Source organism: Chelonia mydas, chromosome 15 (genome assembly GCF_015237465.2).
Source record: "Chelonia mydas isolate rCheMyd1 chromosome 15, rCheMyd1.pri.v2, whole genome shotgun sequence".
Lineage (NCBI taxonomy): Eukaryota > Metazoa > Chordata > Testudines > Cheloniidae > Chelonia > Chelonia mydas.
In genome coordinates this window covers 14,457,471-14,476,556 of record NC_057856.1, presented here as the reverse complement: position 1 = coordinate 14,476,556, position 19,086 = coordinate 14,457,471, and the positions used below count along the sequence as shown (strand labels likewise).

Genomic DNA, 19,086 nt, shown 5'->3' with positions numbered 1-19,086 from the left:
ACCAGTCATGCAGCCAACACTTCAACAAACTGTCATGATTGGCAGGTACTTCCCTGGCCTGGATGGCCCTATTAGCTTTCACGTAGGCACTACAGAAATAATCCACGTTCTTATCAGTGTAGGAACCCCTGCCCTACTAGGGGTCCAGAAAAGTTTCAAGATTCCCAGTTCTGTCAATGTCACTTGCTTTCAGGGAGCATTCTCCAATCCTAGTCCGTCACACTCCGTCAGAAGAAGACGAGTGGCCTGCAGCTCAGGAAGAATATCAAGAGTTGGAGCCAGAACCTGATGCTGAATCTTCCCCCAGTTGCAAATGTTGGGGTTGCTTTAGCTTCCTCTCCTTCTGAGGATGTTTTTCTGTCCATAAGTTCTAGAACTGCAGGGTGATGACACTGATCACTCTGCAAGAAACCTTCCATTCTGGTTCTTCCATCAAGAATAAGATTACCCTTCCGTTGACTACTGCACCCTGTGAAAGCAGTGTGGTCTACTCTTCCATCATGTCAGGCTACATCAAAAAATACTGACACATGATATCATTTATCCTACAAAGGGTTTTCATTCATTCACATGCACCTTACCTTAGCTCTCTGGTTGTGGCAGTAGCTGTCCAAAGATCCAGAGGAGGACAATCACCCTCCAGACTTTCTGATAGGGAGAGAAAGAAGATGGATTCAATCAGTAGAAAGGTGTTTTCATTGGTAGCGCTTGGAATTACGGTGGCAAATTGCCAGGGGCCTGAGTAACCTCTGTGCCTTCATGGCTGAGCTTCCATTCACCATCTTTCACAAGGATAAGATGGTGATCTACCCTAACCCTAGATTCTTCCCCAAAGTGGTATGTGACTTTCACGTTAACCAAGCGATAAAGCTGCCAGTATTTCCCCTTAGATTTCATGCTCATACAGGTGAGTCAAAGCTGTGTTCTTTGGCTGTTAAGAGAGCGTTTTATTCTCCAGCAAATAGAATGTATTTTAGAAGCAACATTATAAGCATGTCCTTATTCATTTTATCTCATGGAAGAACATTTCTAAAACTGGACAAACAGATTTAAACAGAAGTCAAGGATTTTGTAAGTTTTCTAGTCTCTTTATTTCACATGCAGGCATAAAGGTCATGCTGTCGCTTCACAGATGTTGTCTAGTGTCAGTTAGTGCACAGAGGAAAGTGTAAACTAGCATCTACTCCACCCTGCATAGGCGTTAGGTCACACTCTATCAGAGCAATGGCTACCTTCATCGTAGCATGGTTTAGATGTATTGCTATTGGGGAAATCTGTAGGGTTGTTGCTTGGAGCTCTGTACGTACATTTACAAAGCACTACTCCCTACAGCTAGAATCTACATCAGCTGCTCAGTTTGGTAGAGCACTACCTCAATTCCTAGTCAGTAGAACTCTGAATCTCACTTTCCATTTATGGGGTACTGTTTGCCAAACCCCAGGAGTGGGAATAGGCAGCAGATACTTGAAGAAATGAAGGTTACTTAGGGCTTGTCTTTGTGCACAGTGCCACTGTAGCGCTTTAGTGTAGATGCTCCTACGCCAACAGGAGAGCTTCTCCTATCCCCATAGCTAATCCTCCTCCCCAAGAGGCGGTAGCTATGTTGGAGACATAGCACTGTCTGGGGGGGAGAGGGGGTTGGTACAACTACGTCATTCAGCAGTGTGGACTTTTCTCACCCCTGAGTGACACAGTTCTACCAATATGGAGCTGTAGCGTAGACCTGGCCTTACCTGTATCTGGACTTCTTGGAGCTAGACTCTGCATAGTCCCACTTCCAGCCCATCTTCATCTCTTCCTTTAAGTCCTCAAAGAACTTGACTTGGAGGAGGTGGTGGAAGGAATTGATGCATCAGAGGACTCCACCCCTACCCCTCCTTTATAGCTTCACCCTCCCAACGTTCAGGAATGTAGCGGGGAGGGTCATGTGAGCATTCCAATGGCCACTGCTATGAAAAGGTTCCACTGTCTGAACTGGACCCGCCAGCGCCTCCCAGGCATGTGAATGCACAAAGACCATCTCAAAGAACTCTAGTTATAGGTAATGAACCTTCATTTCTTTACCGCTTGATCAATATGGCCTCCCAGGTGCCTCCAATATTACACAGTTTAGATCTCTTAGGAGATGACAGTGACCAGCGGTGCTGGGAAGGGATGATCAGCAATGGTTCTGTTTTCTCTGTGTTCATCTCAAAGTAATCATTCATCTTCTAAACCAGAAGGAACTGAAATAGGGGCTGGGAGTCATTGACTAAGCTAGGGCCATTAGCAACTCCCTGAATAATGACTGCCAAGGGGCTGTGTGTAGATGTAAAACATGTTCCAATGAAGATGAGCAGAAAGCCAGTGGATACAGAGGCCTGAAGCAGCTCACTGCAGGATAGACCAGATAAGCTCTACATTAATACAAAGGTGTCGTTGTCAATATCACACATGACAAGGGAGTCGGAGAGGAACAGAATGCTGTTCCCCAACTGTGCCAACATTTCTACAGAGCCAGGTTCGGTAACCAGAGAGAAATCTGTTCAATAGACTAGTTCTGTGGTGGGCTGCCCCTGGAGCTAAAGGCATTTTGAGCTAGTGTCTTGTATTTGGGATTAGGAGCCAGGCAAACCTGATTTCTAATCTCACCTCTGCCAGTGACTTGCTGTGTGACCCAGGGTGATTACCTTCAGGTTTCCTTGCCTCAGCTGACCCACCTGCAAAGTGGGGGTGATTTTGCTTGGCTGCTGCACAGGGATGTTGTGCAAATGAATTAACATTTGTACAAGCTCTCAGAAGATGTAAAGTGCCATGTAAGTGCTACGTTAATATGTAGGTTGCAATCAGGTCGATCTCTGGGGAAGTCAAAGGAATGCTGGAGAGGATCTGATACTTAGCATAATTGTTTTGGCACAGCGTAAGCTGCTTTTGTGAGAGGGAGAAGTTGCCAGCATGAGGGATGACAGTACTTAAGAACCAAAAGTCCAAGCTGAGTGCAGGTCCTGGCTAACCCTGGCATAGTCCTCAGTAGTTTGTCAAGAACAGAAAAACGTCTAAGATCCACAGAGGATAGAGAGAGACAGAGCAGTAATGGGTGTATGTGCTGGAGTCTGAGCGCACATCACTGCCATCTCTAACGTGCCTTTCTGGACATTGGAACGGCATCAGTGGTTCTAACTTGCCTTCCACCTCCTCCTCACCACTCTCTCTTTTTATGGCTTGGGGGAGTTCTTCATTCTTATGAAAGAGAGGCAGCGATCTAGTGCAGTATGTTATCCAGGTTTCACCTGCGTTGCTTTTCTCAGAGACATCCCTCTGGGCCTCCGTCAGCCCTTTTTAATACGTGCTTGGAACTCTAGTTCCAATGTCTACAAAACCACGTCCACAGCATGCAATACTTCCAGCTGAAATGTTTAAAGGGGAACTAGTACTAGAAGACCTTGTATTAATGCTTCGGTGGGGTGGATAGTAAAACCTACAGTAAACCCATCTGACTTCTTTACACTTGCCTTAATCAGGCTGGGTATCTGGGTCCCCAGAGATGAAACTAGAGCATTAACCCACTTTGCCAGGAAACCCCTTAGGTGGCATTACATTAAAATAATTAGGCTAGTGTGAGATCCTGTGTGAAGCAAGACTTGCTGCATCCTTACATGCAAGCTAAATGGGACAAGCCTTACATGGGAACAGCTTTGCACAGAACTAGGAAACGTGGCAGAATAATTCCAATTAGAAGGCCGACGTTCAGGACCAAATGAACATGGGAATGATGTAAAAATCAATCAATAAAAATCTCTTGGCTGGTTCTATAGACCTGGTTCGACAGTCAGGGCTGTCAGCATAGGCAGAGTTGGGGTAGGGAGGCTGCAGCTACTTGTGCTGCTGTCCATCTTGACCAAAGGCAACCTTTGATTTTTCAGCCCAAAGGGAAACTCCCGTGCAATTGTTTTGTAAATTGCAGAATTCAATCTTGGTTTTTTTCCCCTACATTTCACCATGGTGCAAACTGCAGGAGGGGAGCCCACAGTACAGAAAGAGGTGGGAGAAAAGAGGTGCCCTCGAGGTGCCATTCCAGAGCTTGGGAGGGAGTGGCTATTCAGATAGAAGTTTGTCTTTGCAAAGCCAAGCCTCCATCAGAGCACGCAGGGGGTGTTTTACCTCCAACCCCCTGTGAACGAAACAACAGAGCTGATTTGATGGACCCCATCAAAAATGAAACCCCACAGGGTTCATGTAGCTATAGTAGAGATAAGCAAGTGTGTGTCAAAATGTACCTTTAAGCTCCTGCCTGCATAAAAGCCACATAAACACAGTTGCAGCCCCATAGCGTTTTGGTGGACCTAGGTCTTGTCAAGCCTGAATTCACCCGTGTGGGCAGAACTGGCCATGCTGACCTGCTTAGAAGCATGAGGTCTTTCCAAGTCCAACTATGCATTTTCAGATGACTTAAGGAATTGGCACTGAGAACCAGCTCAAAGATATGATTAATGGAAGGAGACAATAGCTTTTTATTCCACTCTTTTAGGGAACAGGCTGTCAGAGGCTGGCTACAACTCAGTGAGTTCCCAAACATCAAAATGATGACAGATCTCATAACAGCTTCACAGTGACAGGAGACATGTAGCAAAAGAAGCCAGGTATTGTGGCAGTGCCTACACCATTCTGCAACCAGATCTGACTAGGAGAAAAAAATATTCCTTTGGTTACATTTACACTTTTATTATGAATGTAAGTGATTTATTGATGGATTGTTCAGCTACGTTGCTACCGATATAGAGATCTAAAAGAATTCATAAAATTGTTTTTTACATCTTTCTGCTTTGGTCCCTTTTCATACTCCTCACTTCATAGTCTTGTCAATTAGTCTTTTGGGGGCTAGATAAAATACTTGGCTACCCTTTAATCATCACCATTTTTTATCCCTATTTTTTGCATGTGATCTGTAAGATCATTAACTTCTGCTTGCTCTTCCTCGGGAACGGCATCCTCTGCTTCCGCTACTGCTTCCAATCTGGGCACTGCTTTAAACTCAGTTTTGTAATCTGGTCGATCTGTCTTAGATTCCCCCAAGCGTTCTATTTCCCGTCTGTGCTCTGACTTCAACTCTCTGAGATTCTGAGAACACTCTCCCTCTTTTACAAATGAAGTTGCCAAAGGAACTCTGGGTTTTGGAGTCTGCAGCCACTTGTGATTAAAAACTTCCTCTATGTGCAACCTCCGAGCCACGTCTGGCTGCAGCATGCGGTAAATAAGATCTTTGCACTCAACTGTCAAGCTTTTGGAGTTGGAAAAGTGCACTCTGTGTTCTTTCTGAATCTTTAGCATTTTTCCAATGTTTGAGTCGTCGTAAGGCATTGATCCGCAGACCATTATAAACAGAATGACACCCAGACTCCATATGTCATAAATCTTAGGCTCATAGGGAATGCCCTGTAACACTTCAGGGGCTGCATACGCAGCAGAACCACAGAAGGTTTTACTGAGAATAACTTTGCCATTTTCATCTCGAGTCAGTCGTCTGGAAAAGCCAAAGTCTGACAGTTTGATATTAAAGTCTTTATCTAGAAGGAGGTTCTCACATTTCAAATCCCTGTGGACTACATCCAAATCGTGGCAGTACTTGATGGCAGAAGACAGCTGGTGAAACATCTTGCGAGCTACATCCTCAGAGATGGCCCCTCTGCTCTTGATGAACTCCAGTAAGTCTCCTTGTACGCCAAGCTCCATCACGATGTAGACTTTGCCATCAGATGTCTCAAAAATCTCAAAGGTCTTGACAATTGCACGGTGATTCACTTTGGCCAGAATCTCTATTTCCCTGGGGAGAAATCTTTCCAGGAAGTCATGAGGAGCTTTTTTCTTGTTGATTATCTTCACAGCCACGTTGAATTTCAGTCTATCAGAGTAGGCAGATTTCACTTTAGCATATGACCCTTCTCCCAGATTGATTCCCAAGACATAGCCTCTCTTTTTAAGGATTGCAGCATCATCCATGGTGCCAGAGGCAACAAGTGATTTCTAAACTGAAATTGACTGTGCATCACACACGCTAACAGCTTGTTCTTGTACATTCCATGGTGGTCATCTGAGATACCCTAGTTCTCTTTAGTTGGATGATGTAGAACCCTTAGCATTGTTTTATATGTGATGTGGGCATATGACATCATAAAGCAGAGCTGATATTGGTGGTGACTGAATGTATAAAATATGACTTATTTCCCACAAAACTAGCTGGACAGGGAAGGGAGATAAGGAGGCCTGGAAGAGATTTTTAGCTGTATGGAGACACAGAAAAAGGTTGAATCCTTGATATTTTATGGAGGAAGAAGAGGCAAGATTTGGATACAGTGTAGATATATGGGGCAAAGGAGAGGGAAAAATCAAAGAGGGTCCTTATGTTATGAGCCTGAGTGGACAAGAGGAGAAGGGGGTGGTGTTATCCGTGACAGAGAATGAAGGGAGAGCTGTGTATTTGGAAGGAAAAATAAGGCATTCAGATTTGGCCATGTCCGCGTTTTGATAGTGACAGGAGATCCAGGATGAGATGTGGGACTGGATAAAGCTTCTTTGCATGGAATGTGATCAATATTGCCAGTAAAAACGGGAAGTCCAAGAGAATTATTTCTAATGTTTACGGCTGCTCTGTGTAAACATCCAGACCAGGTGATGCAGTCCCGACTTGAGCAACGGTCATGGATGGAACATGGAATCTTACCGGTATTTGAATCCAGGTCTTGTAAAAACAGTGTTGTAGCCTCGTGTGTCAGGCCCCGGTTTATAATTCTTGTGGTGGAAGTGCAGGAGTGAGAGGCATTGCTCTAACTCTAGACTTCTTTTGTGACTTTGAGCAAATTCATTAATCTCTCCCTGCCTCATTTTCTTCCTCTGTAAAATCTATGTAGAAATCCATCTACTATGGCCCCCATCACCTGGGACCATCATAACTGCGTGCCTCCGAATCTTTTCATGTATTTTCCCCCCTCACAAACACCCTTGTGAGGTAGGGAAGTGCTATTATCCCTATTTTATAGATAGCCTCTGTGTGACTTGCACAAGCCTTTTCCTTAGTGACTTGCACAAGAAGTTTGTCAGCCCAGGTTCCTGTGTCCAAGGCTAGCACTTTAACCACTGGATCATCCTTCCTTGTTGGAGATGACACTACTTTCCTATATGAGGAGGTTGTTGAGGCCAAACTACTATGATGTTTGTCATGAGGGTTGAGATCCTCTGATATTAGGGACTATGCTATAAAAGTGCAAAGCACAATTTTAGAGTTGCTTGAGAAAGGGTTCATAGTTTAGATTGTAAACAGGATTTAGGTTGAAACACGGCTCCATTAAAAGCTTGATTTTTCACTCCTCTGATTACTTAGCTCAGAAAGGAAGATGTGGTTTGAAATATTTTGTAATTAATTCCACAGGATGGCTGAATTTTTCTGTGAAAGTTTGCAAAGGAAATTGATCAGTTGATTTTTGAGAGCAGGTCATTTTTAAACACTTCTTTCTCGGTATTTTAAAGACCTTTCCGGGGTCTGTTACCTTTTCATTTCAAACTCTGATCCACAGTCATTGGACTTTGGACATGTTCTGGTCTGACTGCAGCCAAATTTGCTAACATTAGTTTCTAGGAAAGGACCCCTTGACTGAGACTCCAAGCTGGAATTAGATCTAGATGCCCAATTCTGATCTCCTCCTCTATAGGTTGAAGGATCATTTACTTCCCCTCGGAATAGATGGCAGCAATAACTCCCCAAACCCTTGCCAACTCTGATTTAGCTTAAATACAGTATGCTAGTTCAACAGGAAGAACGGAGAGGGAGTAAATAAATGTAAATTGCAAAGCCATGTCCGTGTCGAAGGTTACACTCAACCTTGCTGGGGAGGCAAATTGTACAGGTTACGTAGAGATCAATGAATCTTATAGCATGAGATCAGCCATGTCCCTGTTTGGCCTTCTGAGCTGAACTTTCCTGTTCTCACTCCACATCTGGATCCTATGTGTCCCCTAGTTTGAGCTCTGCTTCTCTCGCTCTCGCTCTCTTCCCCTGCTTCCCCCCACACCTCTTTTCTAGTCAAGTGATTCATTTTTGTTCATGTCCACTGGTTGACTCTCCCTGATCAGTTTAGGGGATGGTTTAGTATTCTCCCTAGCCTTCCTTGGATCTTGCCTTCGAGACCAGTGGATCTCAACTAGGGGTCTGGGGCCCACTGGGGGCCCCCGAGCAGGTTTCAGGGGGTCTGCCAAGCAAGGTTGGCATTAGACTTGCTGTGGCCCAGGGGCAGAAAGCTGAAGCCCCATCGCATGGGGCTCAAGCCTGGGGTTCCAAGCCCCGCCACCCAGGGTTGAAGCTGGATCCTGAGCAAATTAGCTTCACAGGGCCCCCTGTGGGGTGGGGCCCTGGGCAATTGCCCTGCTTGCTACCCCCTAACGCTGGCCCGGCCTTTTATATGCAGAAAACCAGTTGTTGTGGCAGAGGTGGGCTGTGGAGTTTTTATAGCATGTTGGGGGGGAGGGGGCTCAGAACAAAAAAGGTTGAGAACCCCGATCTATACCAGTCTTGTCTGAATCAAGAACAAAAATCGAGACATAGTGACTCTTCTCTGTGCAGATACTGTGTTAGCTCTTTAACTGGGCAATACCTTACCCCATATGACATTGCTGAACATTCTATCAGCTCTGGCTGATTTTTCAGACCATGCCTCTGATTTAACAATGAATCATAGAATCTCAGGGTTGGAAGGGACCTCAGGTGGTATCTAGTCCAACCTCCTGCTCAAAGCAGGACCAATCCCCAACTAAATCATCCCAGCCAGGGCTTTGTCAAGCCTGACCTTAAAAACTTCTCAGGAAGGAAATTCCATCACCTCCCTAGGTAACCCATTCCAGTGCTTCACCACGCTCCTAGTGAAAAAGTTTAGAGTATAAGTTCAAAATCTCATCAGAGGATGGTTATGGAAAAAAATATGGAAAACAGAGTGATAAGCATCCTTTGTTATCCCTGTTTGGCTCTCTATCCTGTGGCTAAACGGGCAGCATCTAACATACCAAAACCTCAGCATGCACCAGTTTGATGGGAGCCGATTCAGCTGGAAGAAAACGCTTCTTAACATTTGAAATGTCCAGATTCCACCATTTAAAATAATCTATGGGCCTAATCCTGCGAGAACCTGAGTACTCCCAACTGCTGTTGACTTCAGCGACTCTCTTCTTCTGGCCTGTGTGAGGAGTTTCTGTAGGGTGATAACTGTATGTGGGGGGTGGGGGAAGGAATAGGGGGAGCCTTTTGTGAACAAGTCTCTAAGCAAGTGCACTCCTGCAAACATTGTCCATTAAAGCTGATATGCTGAAGAGCTCCAGTTGCTTCCCCATCTATCTCCTGTTTAAAAGTGTGGGGAGGTTTATGCAGACGCAGGCATATAAGGGCTGATCCCCAGAGTTGCTGCGTACCCACAAATTCCATTTGAAATCAGTCGGATTTTCAAGCACTTAGCACCTTTTCAGTCTAGGCCAGAAGTGGGCAAACTATGGCTCGCAGGCCGCATCTGGCCCGCGGGACCGTCCTGTCCAGCCCCTGAGTTCCCAGCCAGGGAGGCTAGTCCCTGGCCCCTCCCTGCTGTTCCCCCTCCCCCACAGCCTCAGCTCACTGTGCCACCTGGGCTGTGGCCTGCTGCTCCTGCCGGGCAGCGTGGCGATGGGGTTGGCTCCGGCTTGGCGGCAGGGCTGCGAGCTCCTGCTGCTCTGAGCGGCATGGTAAGGGAGCGGGGGATGGTTGGATAGGTGTGGGAGTCCCAGGGGGCCTGTCACAGGGTGGGGTGTGGACAGGGGTCAGGGCAGTCAGGGGACGGGGGGGGTTGGATAGGGGGTGAGGTCCTGGGGGGCGGTTAGGGGCAGGGGATTCCGGGGGGGCGGTCAGGGGACAAGGAGTGGTGGGGGAGGGGGGTTGGATGGGTCAGGAGTTCTGAGGGGGACAGTTAGGGGGCAGGAAGTGGGATGGGGCGGATAGGGGGCGGGGGACAGGCTGTTTGGGGAGGCACAGCCTTCCCTACCTGGCCCTCCATACAGTTTTGCAACCCCAATGTGGCCCTCGGGCCAAAAAGTTTGCTCACCCCTGGTCTAGGCCTACACAGGAAAAGGTGTATGCTAAAAAAATTAATTATCTATCTAAAGTATCTTATACTTGCACACCCGCATGCAATACTTTACCACAGAGACGTGTCACATTTGCTTTGATATCATGAGTCAAGCACACACGAATACTTTACAGTCATTTACATCATAGTTCAAGGAAGACTTTGATCATTCACTTACGAACCTTTCATACATTACACAGCAAGACCAGCCTAAAATGTATAAACAGTGAAAACAACACACAATTGGGCAAGAACTACAAAACAGTAACAGCTGAAAAGGGGGGCCAAGAACTTGTAAAACTTAAAGTGGCCAATATTTAAATTAAATGCTTGCACTGACTGACAGTTTTTCTGGGCATTGTTAGCTAGCTACAGAGTGTGTATACAATGTCTGAACAACATTTGCTGCTTGTTTCATAAGCTTAATGCATGTATTTTATCTTAATTCTGACATTGCTAAAATATGTATTTGGATTCTGATATAAAATAATTGGAAAGATGATCATTTTCTGGCATGCTGGAATAATGAAATCTTTACATTAGTGACAGTACACCCAGTTTTATGAATGGGTAAAAGCCCTGTCTGCAATATGTGGCTTGGTTGTGGATGCAGAATCCGGCATTATATTAAACCGGCCAACTAAAGTAGCTTATAACAAATGTTTGAAACTATCTTGGCGCTCCAGCCCCCTAAGAATTACATCAGACACTAAAAGGGGCCAGCAATGAGTGACTTGATCTTAAACTACTGTGACTTGGGGAGAATGCAGAGTCCACTGAATGCACGGTGCACACAAAGTCTATGGTGTGTATTTATTAGACAGCACAAACCCTTGTGCACTAAGGTAAAATGTCAAAGCCAGGGCTTTTGAGACCATTGTTATTAACGAAGATAAATATTTTAGCAGCAGCACACTGCAGGGAAGCTCATGTTAAAAAAATCCATCACTAGATTACAGGGAAGTGGGGATGATTTTCTTGCCTCAGGTGGACTTTGCTAAATCATCCCTGCCAGAGGTGACATATCACTGGGCCTTGTAAAAATATTTCAGCAGAATCAGTTTGTCTTTGCAATGGACCAGATTGCACCAAGTGTGAAGTATTAACAAAGAATGCCTTGGGAAGGATATAGCCAGACTAGACTCCTCCTGCCTCTACTGTTGACACAAGCTGCACACTGATACATGACCAATATACTCAAGATATCTTCCAGGAACGCATTCCCAGCAAAGTGCCGTTTACTAATATTTGGTGGTTCAGTCGTGTTGCTTCACTAGGTTCAGAAAAGAACACTTTTTAAAATCTGAAAGTAAATCAATGGCTTCTTCAGGCCTTTATCCTGTCCCTCTGCAAGCGTCTGCCCTACTCTGTCTCCTGCCCAGCTGCACAGGAGCTCTTTGCCATCATGGCTCTTTGCCAAAATATTAGGAGAAAAAAATGCGTATTGTCAACAGAGAGTGATGATTGCTTTTCTTTCACGCTGTTTATTACAAGTGAGCAAGTTACAAAGAAATTGACACATTCCTCCCTCCTCCCCGGAGCAGCCGCCTCTTTCCTTGCTTTTCTAGCAGTGGCTGCCTTTTGGGTCTTCTTCTCCACTTTGTTCTCCATGGGTATCACCCTCTTGGGTGACTCCCCTCTGATGTTGTGGCTCCAGTTTTGGCGGCAGTCTAAGTGCCCCCTTAAGGAATACCTCACTGCATTGTAAATGTGGGTCTGTGGATCCTGGGCTTGTGGACTCAGAGTTTCCAGGCTTAAGTGTCCACACTTCACTATAAACCTGGGCTTACAATTGCTGGACCTGGGTCTTGCTGCGCTACACAGGCTTTCTGATTAGGGGGTGGGGTTTGGGCCACTGTGTTCACACTGCAAAATGACAGGGTTTAGACCTGAGTCACAGTGGGCCTCGGACTCTGACCCAACCCCCCTAGCAGGGTCCTAGGACCCAGGTCCTGAGTGCTTGCTGGACTGAGTCAGACTGATCTGTGTAGAGATGGAAGCGGGACTTGGGCTCAAACCTGAATCAGACTTCGTGTGCAGTGTAGACATACCCTTAATGTACTGAGGTCCCAAGGCACAGCATTTACATCACTGATTAATAGTCACTTAGGGCCAAATCTTGCTGGCTTTACCTACACCCAGAGTCCCATTGCTCAGGATTTGGCCCTTTCTCTTTCCTTGGTTTACTGTAATGTATGCTGTATAGCTTGGTAGAGAGATGCTGGTTTTATTTATATATGATTATAACAAACCTCTTGTTCCGTAAAAGAGAAGTCACTTTTTTTATTCCTTATTCCCTTTTGTGGCCTTTTTCATACCTGGATCCCTCTGTGGGTTACAAAGGAGGGCAAGTGGTCTTGAAATTCTCCAAAGGCCACACAATGAATAGGTGGCAGTGATGGGAATAGAACCTAGGTCTCCTGAGTCCGTGCCCAATAGCCAGGGGACCTTTCTGCCTCCCAATACACCATGATATTCAAAGGTTGCAACCTATCAGCCGGAGGCACAGTCCTGAGCAAACCATGCCTCACGAGGAAGGGAATGAGACCAATGGAAAGCTATATAACTCTGGTCTGTACATCTCTTCCCCATGATTTTGTAACTGGTGAGTGGTACAACCCTCTTGACCAGTTACAACTTGTGTGGTGCATATTGTGTCAAATGGTAGCTTTCCTGCCATCACAGCTGAGTTTGTGTGTCTTTCCTCACCTTCCGTGCTGCCTAGTAGTATTTTTAATAGTGCACTCTAGGAAAATCGGGACAGCTATCCCATAGTGCCTCAGCATGGGAGAGAACGCCTGTAGGACACAAACCCAATGGAATCAGCACCATATGCAGCAATGCACTGTGGGATGTCCCATTTCATACAGCTGGGAATGGAGGAACACTGACCGAATTTACACACAAACCTGATTGGGGGATTCTGTCCATACTGCAACAAAACTAAACATCCTGTACTGAACTGGTTCCAAGAAGACACTGACGTCAGCTTCGGCACCGGCAGGGGCAAAACACTCCTAGCTGGCATAGCTACTAACAGCTTTCACCATATTGGGCGTGACACAAAACCTGTGTAGAGCCAGCTGTGACAGATATGGCAAGTTCCTGCAAAATCCTTAAAAAACCTTATTGAATTAAGTTTTACGTATCTTTGGATCTATTTCAGTAAATGAATGGTGTATATATTATTGTGGCACAATGTGACTTTTGGACAAACAGTATCAAATGGTTTTTCCTAGGGAGTATCTAGGGGGCGGTGAATGCAAATTTCCCCCTCCAGTTATGATAAAATTGAGCCTTTTGAAGCTACGCTCTGAGGAGAGGACCATTATCTACTGATTAGCAGTTCCCGGAGTCTCAAGATCAAAGGCCCAAGCTGTCTAAAGGAAAAACTGAGCTTCAGGGCGGGTGGAAAGCTGCTATGAACTTGTAACCACAGAAAAATCTCTTGGTGTGAGTGATTTGAAGGACTGACTCCTACCAGCGCCCCTGCTGGAGTGTGGGGGGGTGACCTCTGGTAAGCTTATTAGCATGCGTGTAGGTTCTTTTATTGTTTTAGTATGTTTTCTCTGTAATGAATAAATGTGCTTGCTTAGAAAGAGCTGTATGGTAACTTATAACTGTGGGCAATTATGCTGTGTATAGGCTCTGAAGAGAGAGAGCAAAGAGCAGATGCTGGCCTGTTTAGGCACTCTGGCTTGCTGGGAGTATCGCAGTGTAGGCAGTGAACTCTGAAGCCTGGATGAACTCTGGTCATGAGGGAGAGAGACACGGGTCTTTGCCCAGAGAGGTGATGGCTGAGAAGAAGGACCATGGAGGGGAAAACCAGGTGCAGTAGCTCTGAACTGTGACACCAACCCTGGCACTAAGTGATCACAAACTTAGTTCAAAGTTGGAGTGAGAACAGGGACTTAGAAGCCAGCAGCTCCCATGACTTCCGGTCAGGCTGACTACAAATTACCTTCTTCATTAGTAGATAGCAGCAACAAAGGAAGAAATTCCCCCCGCCCTGGGTTCAGATCCTGAGCCCCTCTCTGATTGGCAGAGGGTTCTGTTTGAGGATGATTAGGAGGAGAAGCAGGAAGAAACATTATTTGGAGGCTGAGAAAGGCAAACAGCTACTCTGAGGAGCTTCTGGGCCTTTCTAGCATGACTGCCCCTGGAATCACTAACCAAACCCTCTCTCCTGCTGACACGTGCTGTCCCGCAATAGTCCTGGGGGGTCACTATGGGAGGCTCCTTCCTACTCTCCTGGTGTGCCCACATCTCTCATCATACTGTGTCAACCTTAACTTGTAAGCAGCTCTTTGGGGCAGCACAGAGCCTCTGCCCGTAAAGCACCAATGCATGTTTATGACACCCTGAATAAATCAGATAACAGTGGGATGGGCAGAGGCTAAAATTGCTGGCTGGCTCACTGGAGGGAGAACAGGTAACCCCAGCTACTGCTAAAAATCTGTGTGCCTTGAGAAGTTGTCATTCATGTTGACCTCAGCAGCAAGGCAAATAAAGGAAATAACAGCTTCCACATAGCAGCTGGCTGCAACTGAATTTGTTTCTAAATATGAAAGTGGATAGAAATCTCACCAGGAGAATGACCGGGCACACTGAGCAAAGGAAACCATGGATCACAGCAGCAGTTACAGCACTCTGCGGTGTGACAGCCTCTCGAAACAGATATGACTTCCCCTTTGTTTGTGCTTCGTGGTTTATTGATTGATTATTCAAGCATGGTGTGTGGCTTCTGGCGCTTCCCCTGCACCCAAGCATGGTTCAAAACATCTTCGATTCGTAGCCGGTGAGACACATCGGGCTGCAGCATACGGAAAATAAGATCTTTGCATTCATGTGTCAAAGACTCAGGGAAGATCACTCGGTGTTCCTTCTGAAAGCGGAGCATTCTCTTCACGTTGGAGTCATCGTATGGCATGTATCCGCTGACCATCACATACAGAATGACGCCCAGACTCCATATGTCATAAACTTTGGGCTGATAAGGAATGCCTTCTATCACTTCAGGAGCAGCATAAGCAGCAGAACCACAGAAGGTCTGACTGAGGATCACTTTCCCATTCTCATCCTGAAAGCACCGTTTGGAAAAGCCGAAGTCAGACAGTTTGATGTTCATGTCTTTATCCAGGAGGATGTTGTCACATTTCAGGTCCCTGTGGACCACGTCCAAATCGTGGCAGTACTTGACAGCGCAAGACAGCTGGCGAAACATCTTGCGAGCTACTTCTTCAGGCAGACCTCTGTTTCTCTTGATGAACTCCAGTAAGTCTCCTCGAACACCGAGCTCCATGACTATGTAGACTTTGCCAGACGTCTCAAAGATCTCATAGATCTTGATGATAGAACAGTGGCTCACTGTTGCCAATATCTCCAATTCCCTGGGGAGAAATTTTTCCAAGAACTCAGGAGGAACGTTTTTCCTGTCCGTAATCTTCACTGCCACGTGGAATTTCAGGCGCTCAGAGTAGGCGCATTTCACTTTGGCAAAAGAGCTCTCTCCTAAATTGCTCCCCATGATGTAACCTTTCCTCTTAAGGACTGCAGCATCATCCATGGTGCCAGAAGCAACAAGTGCCTCGGAAGGTGAAACCTACAACTCATCTGTACATAAGCTCGCAATGTATTCCTTTGCACTGCATGATGGTTGACTCTGGTGCCTGAGTCCTTTGGAGGTTACTGATCTGAAACCGCTTGGCATTGTTTAATAGATGATGTCAGCAGGTGAGGTCATAAAGCAAAGCTGTCATGAGTGGTGACTGACTGTATAATTCAGTGGCATTATAAAGCGAAAGCCAATCACAGGGATGATAAAATTTCATACATCAACGAAAAAAGACATCACCTCGTGTTCTGGAACCCCTTTTTAGAGGATTGTTCTATCTTACAAGGGGAAAGAGGTTGGTTTAAAAAGATCTCCTGTTTGGTTTTGAAACTAAAATCGCTTCATTCCACTTATTTGCTCAGCCTAGTACTTAGGTATTATTTATCCCTGCTTCTGAGCCTGCTACTCTGTGCCTCTATTGCAGCCTCAACACACTTGAATTTTCTAGCCTAACGCTCTCCCCATCCTTTAATTTGGTCTAAAGTACTATCCTTGGGGTGGATAGCTGTACTGATGCCAGGTTTGTACATAGGAAGGAGAGGTTATGTAAGGGGAAAGATAAGGCAATGCTCATTCCTTGCTGTTCATGACCCAATCACATAAGCAATAAAACTTCAGTATGCATATTGGGAACTCCATCACAGGTATTTGTGACAGACAACAGCTATGTGTGGCTGGGGGTGCCCAGCACTGGAAAAAGTTGGCCAAACCCAGAACACTGGAGGGGAAACTTCAGGGAGTTTAGGTGGTTGTGAGACCAGTACGTGTTGGGGGCAGAAACCATGAAACCAGCCCTTTACAAAGGCAGGTGGTATTGTCCCATTTGTCTGATTGAGAAACTGAGGCCCAAAGTCAAGAAGCAGAGAGCAGAAAAGAACCCAGATCTTTTGACTTCCAGTCTGGTGCCGTAAACCCTGAACTCCATACCTTCAAGTCATGGCTAAAAATCCAGACCCACTGCCGCATTCCTAAAGAGGTTAGCTATTCCTCAGAGCTGGCCTACAGAATTTGCAACAAGATTTGTTTCAAGATGTGCTTTGGATACAAGTCTTGTAAACATGTCCATGTGGAGCCCTAAAAATCCCAGCAGCAGACCCAAAAGCCAGCTATCAAAAGGAAGCTGTGTCTTACTTTTAGAGGTGAACTATAATTCATCATCATCACCATCATGTTCCTATTATGCCTCTGGCGTTTAGGGCAGTGATGAAGCTCCTCCACTCCTGTCTGTTTCTGGCAAGTCTTTCAATGGTTCCCCAGCTGTGCCCCAGGTTTTTCAGCTCAGCTTCCACAGCTCTTCACCGTGCTGTTTTCGGGTGGCCTCATTTTCGCTTGCCTTCAGGTGTCCATCTTATTGCTACTCTGGTGATGGAATCAGTTTCCATCCGAAGCACATGACCGATCCATCTCTAATGCCTCCTCGCAATGACGGTGCTCAGATTCTCTTGGTTGCACCGTGTCAATAGATCTTGGTTTGAGATTGTTCTGGGTCAAAAGATACAGAGGATTTTTCTGAGGCATGAAAAATGGAATGAAGACAGTTTGGACATGTCATACTTTCTCATTCCCCAGCATTCTGAACTATAAAGTAGTGTTGAAAGTTCGCAGCTCTGATAAATCTTGATTTTGGTTTTGGTGTTGTATTTTGATGATTTCCAGACTGTATTTAAGTTCCTGAAGCTGTTCCTGGCTTTACTGATTTTGTTCTGGATGTCCTGGCTTGTTCCACCGTCCTGGCTGATGGTGCTGCCCAAGTATGTGAATGTTTCTACATTGGTGCGAACATAATCCTCTATCCGTGGTGATGGTGAGGCAATATTAAAGGTCATGATATCGGTCTTATTGTGGTTGATTTTCAGTCCAATTTGCTGGCTGAATGCGTTGAGTTGAGTTGTTTTTTCTTGTATATGGTGTTGGGTATGTGATAGGAGAGCGACATCATCTGCGAAGTCCAGGTCTTCAAGGAATGAGAAGAGAGTCCATTTAATACCTCTTGGCATGTCTTCTCTTGTACACCACATTACCCAGTCGATGGCAATGTTGAAGAGGATTGCAGACATGACATACCCCGATGTATTCCTGTTTTAACTTCAAAACTGAGCTCCCTGTGCTCAACACTGCATGTAAAGCTGAAATAGAAGCTTTTGATGACGTTGATTATACGGAAAGGAATTCCATATGCCCGCAGAATGCACCATAGGCTGGTCCTGTAAATGCTATCAAAAGCTTTCTCAAAGTCTATAAAATTTATGTAGAATTACCGTTGCCATTCTAAGCACTGTTCTATTACGTTTTGTAGAGTGAAGAACTGGTCTGTGCATCCACGCCCTTTCCGAAAACCAGCTTGCTCTTTTCTGAGAACGCTATCAACTGCCTCTGATATACGCTGGACTATGATCTTACACAATACTTTGCTTGGCACAGATAAAAGTGTGAACTATAATTAGCCTGCCATCAAATTAACCCTGTTTAATGTTCCGTGCTCAGGGTTGTCGCCATAATCCCTCTCTGAAGTTAAAGTGATGGCCTCAAAGATGGTCACATTAAAATGCTTCACTCCTCCCATGATCACTGTTCCTTAGGACTTAAAAGCAGCACAGACAAAGTGAGAGCCTAGGCCTTTTTCTTATGTCTGATATAACCACACTACAGATATATAATACAAGAAAACGAATGTTTTATAAAAGCAAGGGCAGAACTATTCGCACTTTGTAACTAGAGCTGGTGGGAAATTTCTGCACACAAGCGTTTTTCTGTAGGAAAATGTTGATTTGTCAAACTTCAAAACAGCCTGAGGGAAGATGGCAATTTCAACAACATTTAGTTTTGGAAAAAAAAATGGAAATGAAGCATTTTGATAAGGTCGAAATGTTCCATAATGAGAACATTTTGCTTTGAAATGACTTTTTGTTTTGAAATGTGTATTACAAATTACAATATAAAATAAAAAGAACAGAAGTACTTGTGGCACCTTAGAGACTAACAAATTTATTAGCGCATAAGCTTTCGTGAGCTACAGCTCACTTCATCGGATGGAGGAATGGAATGGAATGGAAAATAAACAAGGTCAAAACAGAGACAACACTTTCAACTTTACCAAAGAAAAACTTTTCAATTGATCCAAAACAGAATTTTGTCCAAAAATTTGTTTCATGGGAAATTTCAAAATGTTGTCTTTTTATTCCGGTTCTGAATGAATTTTGCTTTAAACGTCAATTTCCTGCAGAGTGGAAATTCTGGTTTCTGACCAGCTCTAATTATGACAGACGGGAGAACACCTTGTATTAATCTTTCACAGAGATTTAGATCAGGCTGGAGACTTCCTTTGCATTTCTTTTCATTACACACCTCAGCTAGAGCTGT

The 19,086-nt window shown here is 45.2% G+C and overlaps 2 protein-coding genes across 2 annotated transcripts; both read right to left on the bottom strand.

The window, feature by feature from the left end:
- Positions 1–4,334: 4,334 nt before the first annotated feature.
- On the bottom strand, positions 4,335–5,976 carry LOC102940283 (testis-specific serine/threonine-protein kinase 2). Its single transcript, XM_027817372.3, has one exon. The coding sequence runs from the start codon at positions 5,974–5,976 to the stop codon at positions 4,882–4,884; it is 1,095 nt and encodes a 364-aa protein (XP_027673173.2). The 3' UTR covers positions 4,335–4,881.
- A 7,726-nt stretch (positions 5,977–13,702) lies between these two features.
- Positions 13,703–16,900, bottom strand: LOC102940061 (testis-specific serine/threonine-protein kinase 1). The gene has a single exon (XM_007055011.3). The coding sequence runs from the start codon at positions 15,676–15,678 to the stop codon at positions 14,833–14,835; it is 846 nt and encodes a 281-aa protein (XP_007055073.1). The 5' UTR covers positions 15,679–16,900; the 3' UTR covers positions 13,703–14,832.
- Between the last annotated feature and the right edge of the window lie 2,186 nt (positions 16,901–19,086).

Coding starts and splice junctions, on each gene's coding strand:
- LOC102940283 (XM_027817372.3), bottom strand. CDS start 5,976: ATGGATGATGCTGCAATCCTTAAAAAGAGAGGCTATGTCTTGGGAATC.
- LOC102940061 (XM_007055011.3), bottom strand. CDS start 15,678: ATGGATGATGCTGCAGTCCTTAAGAGGAAAGGTTACATCATGGGGAGC.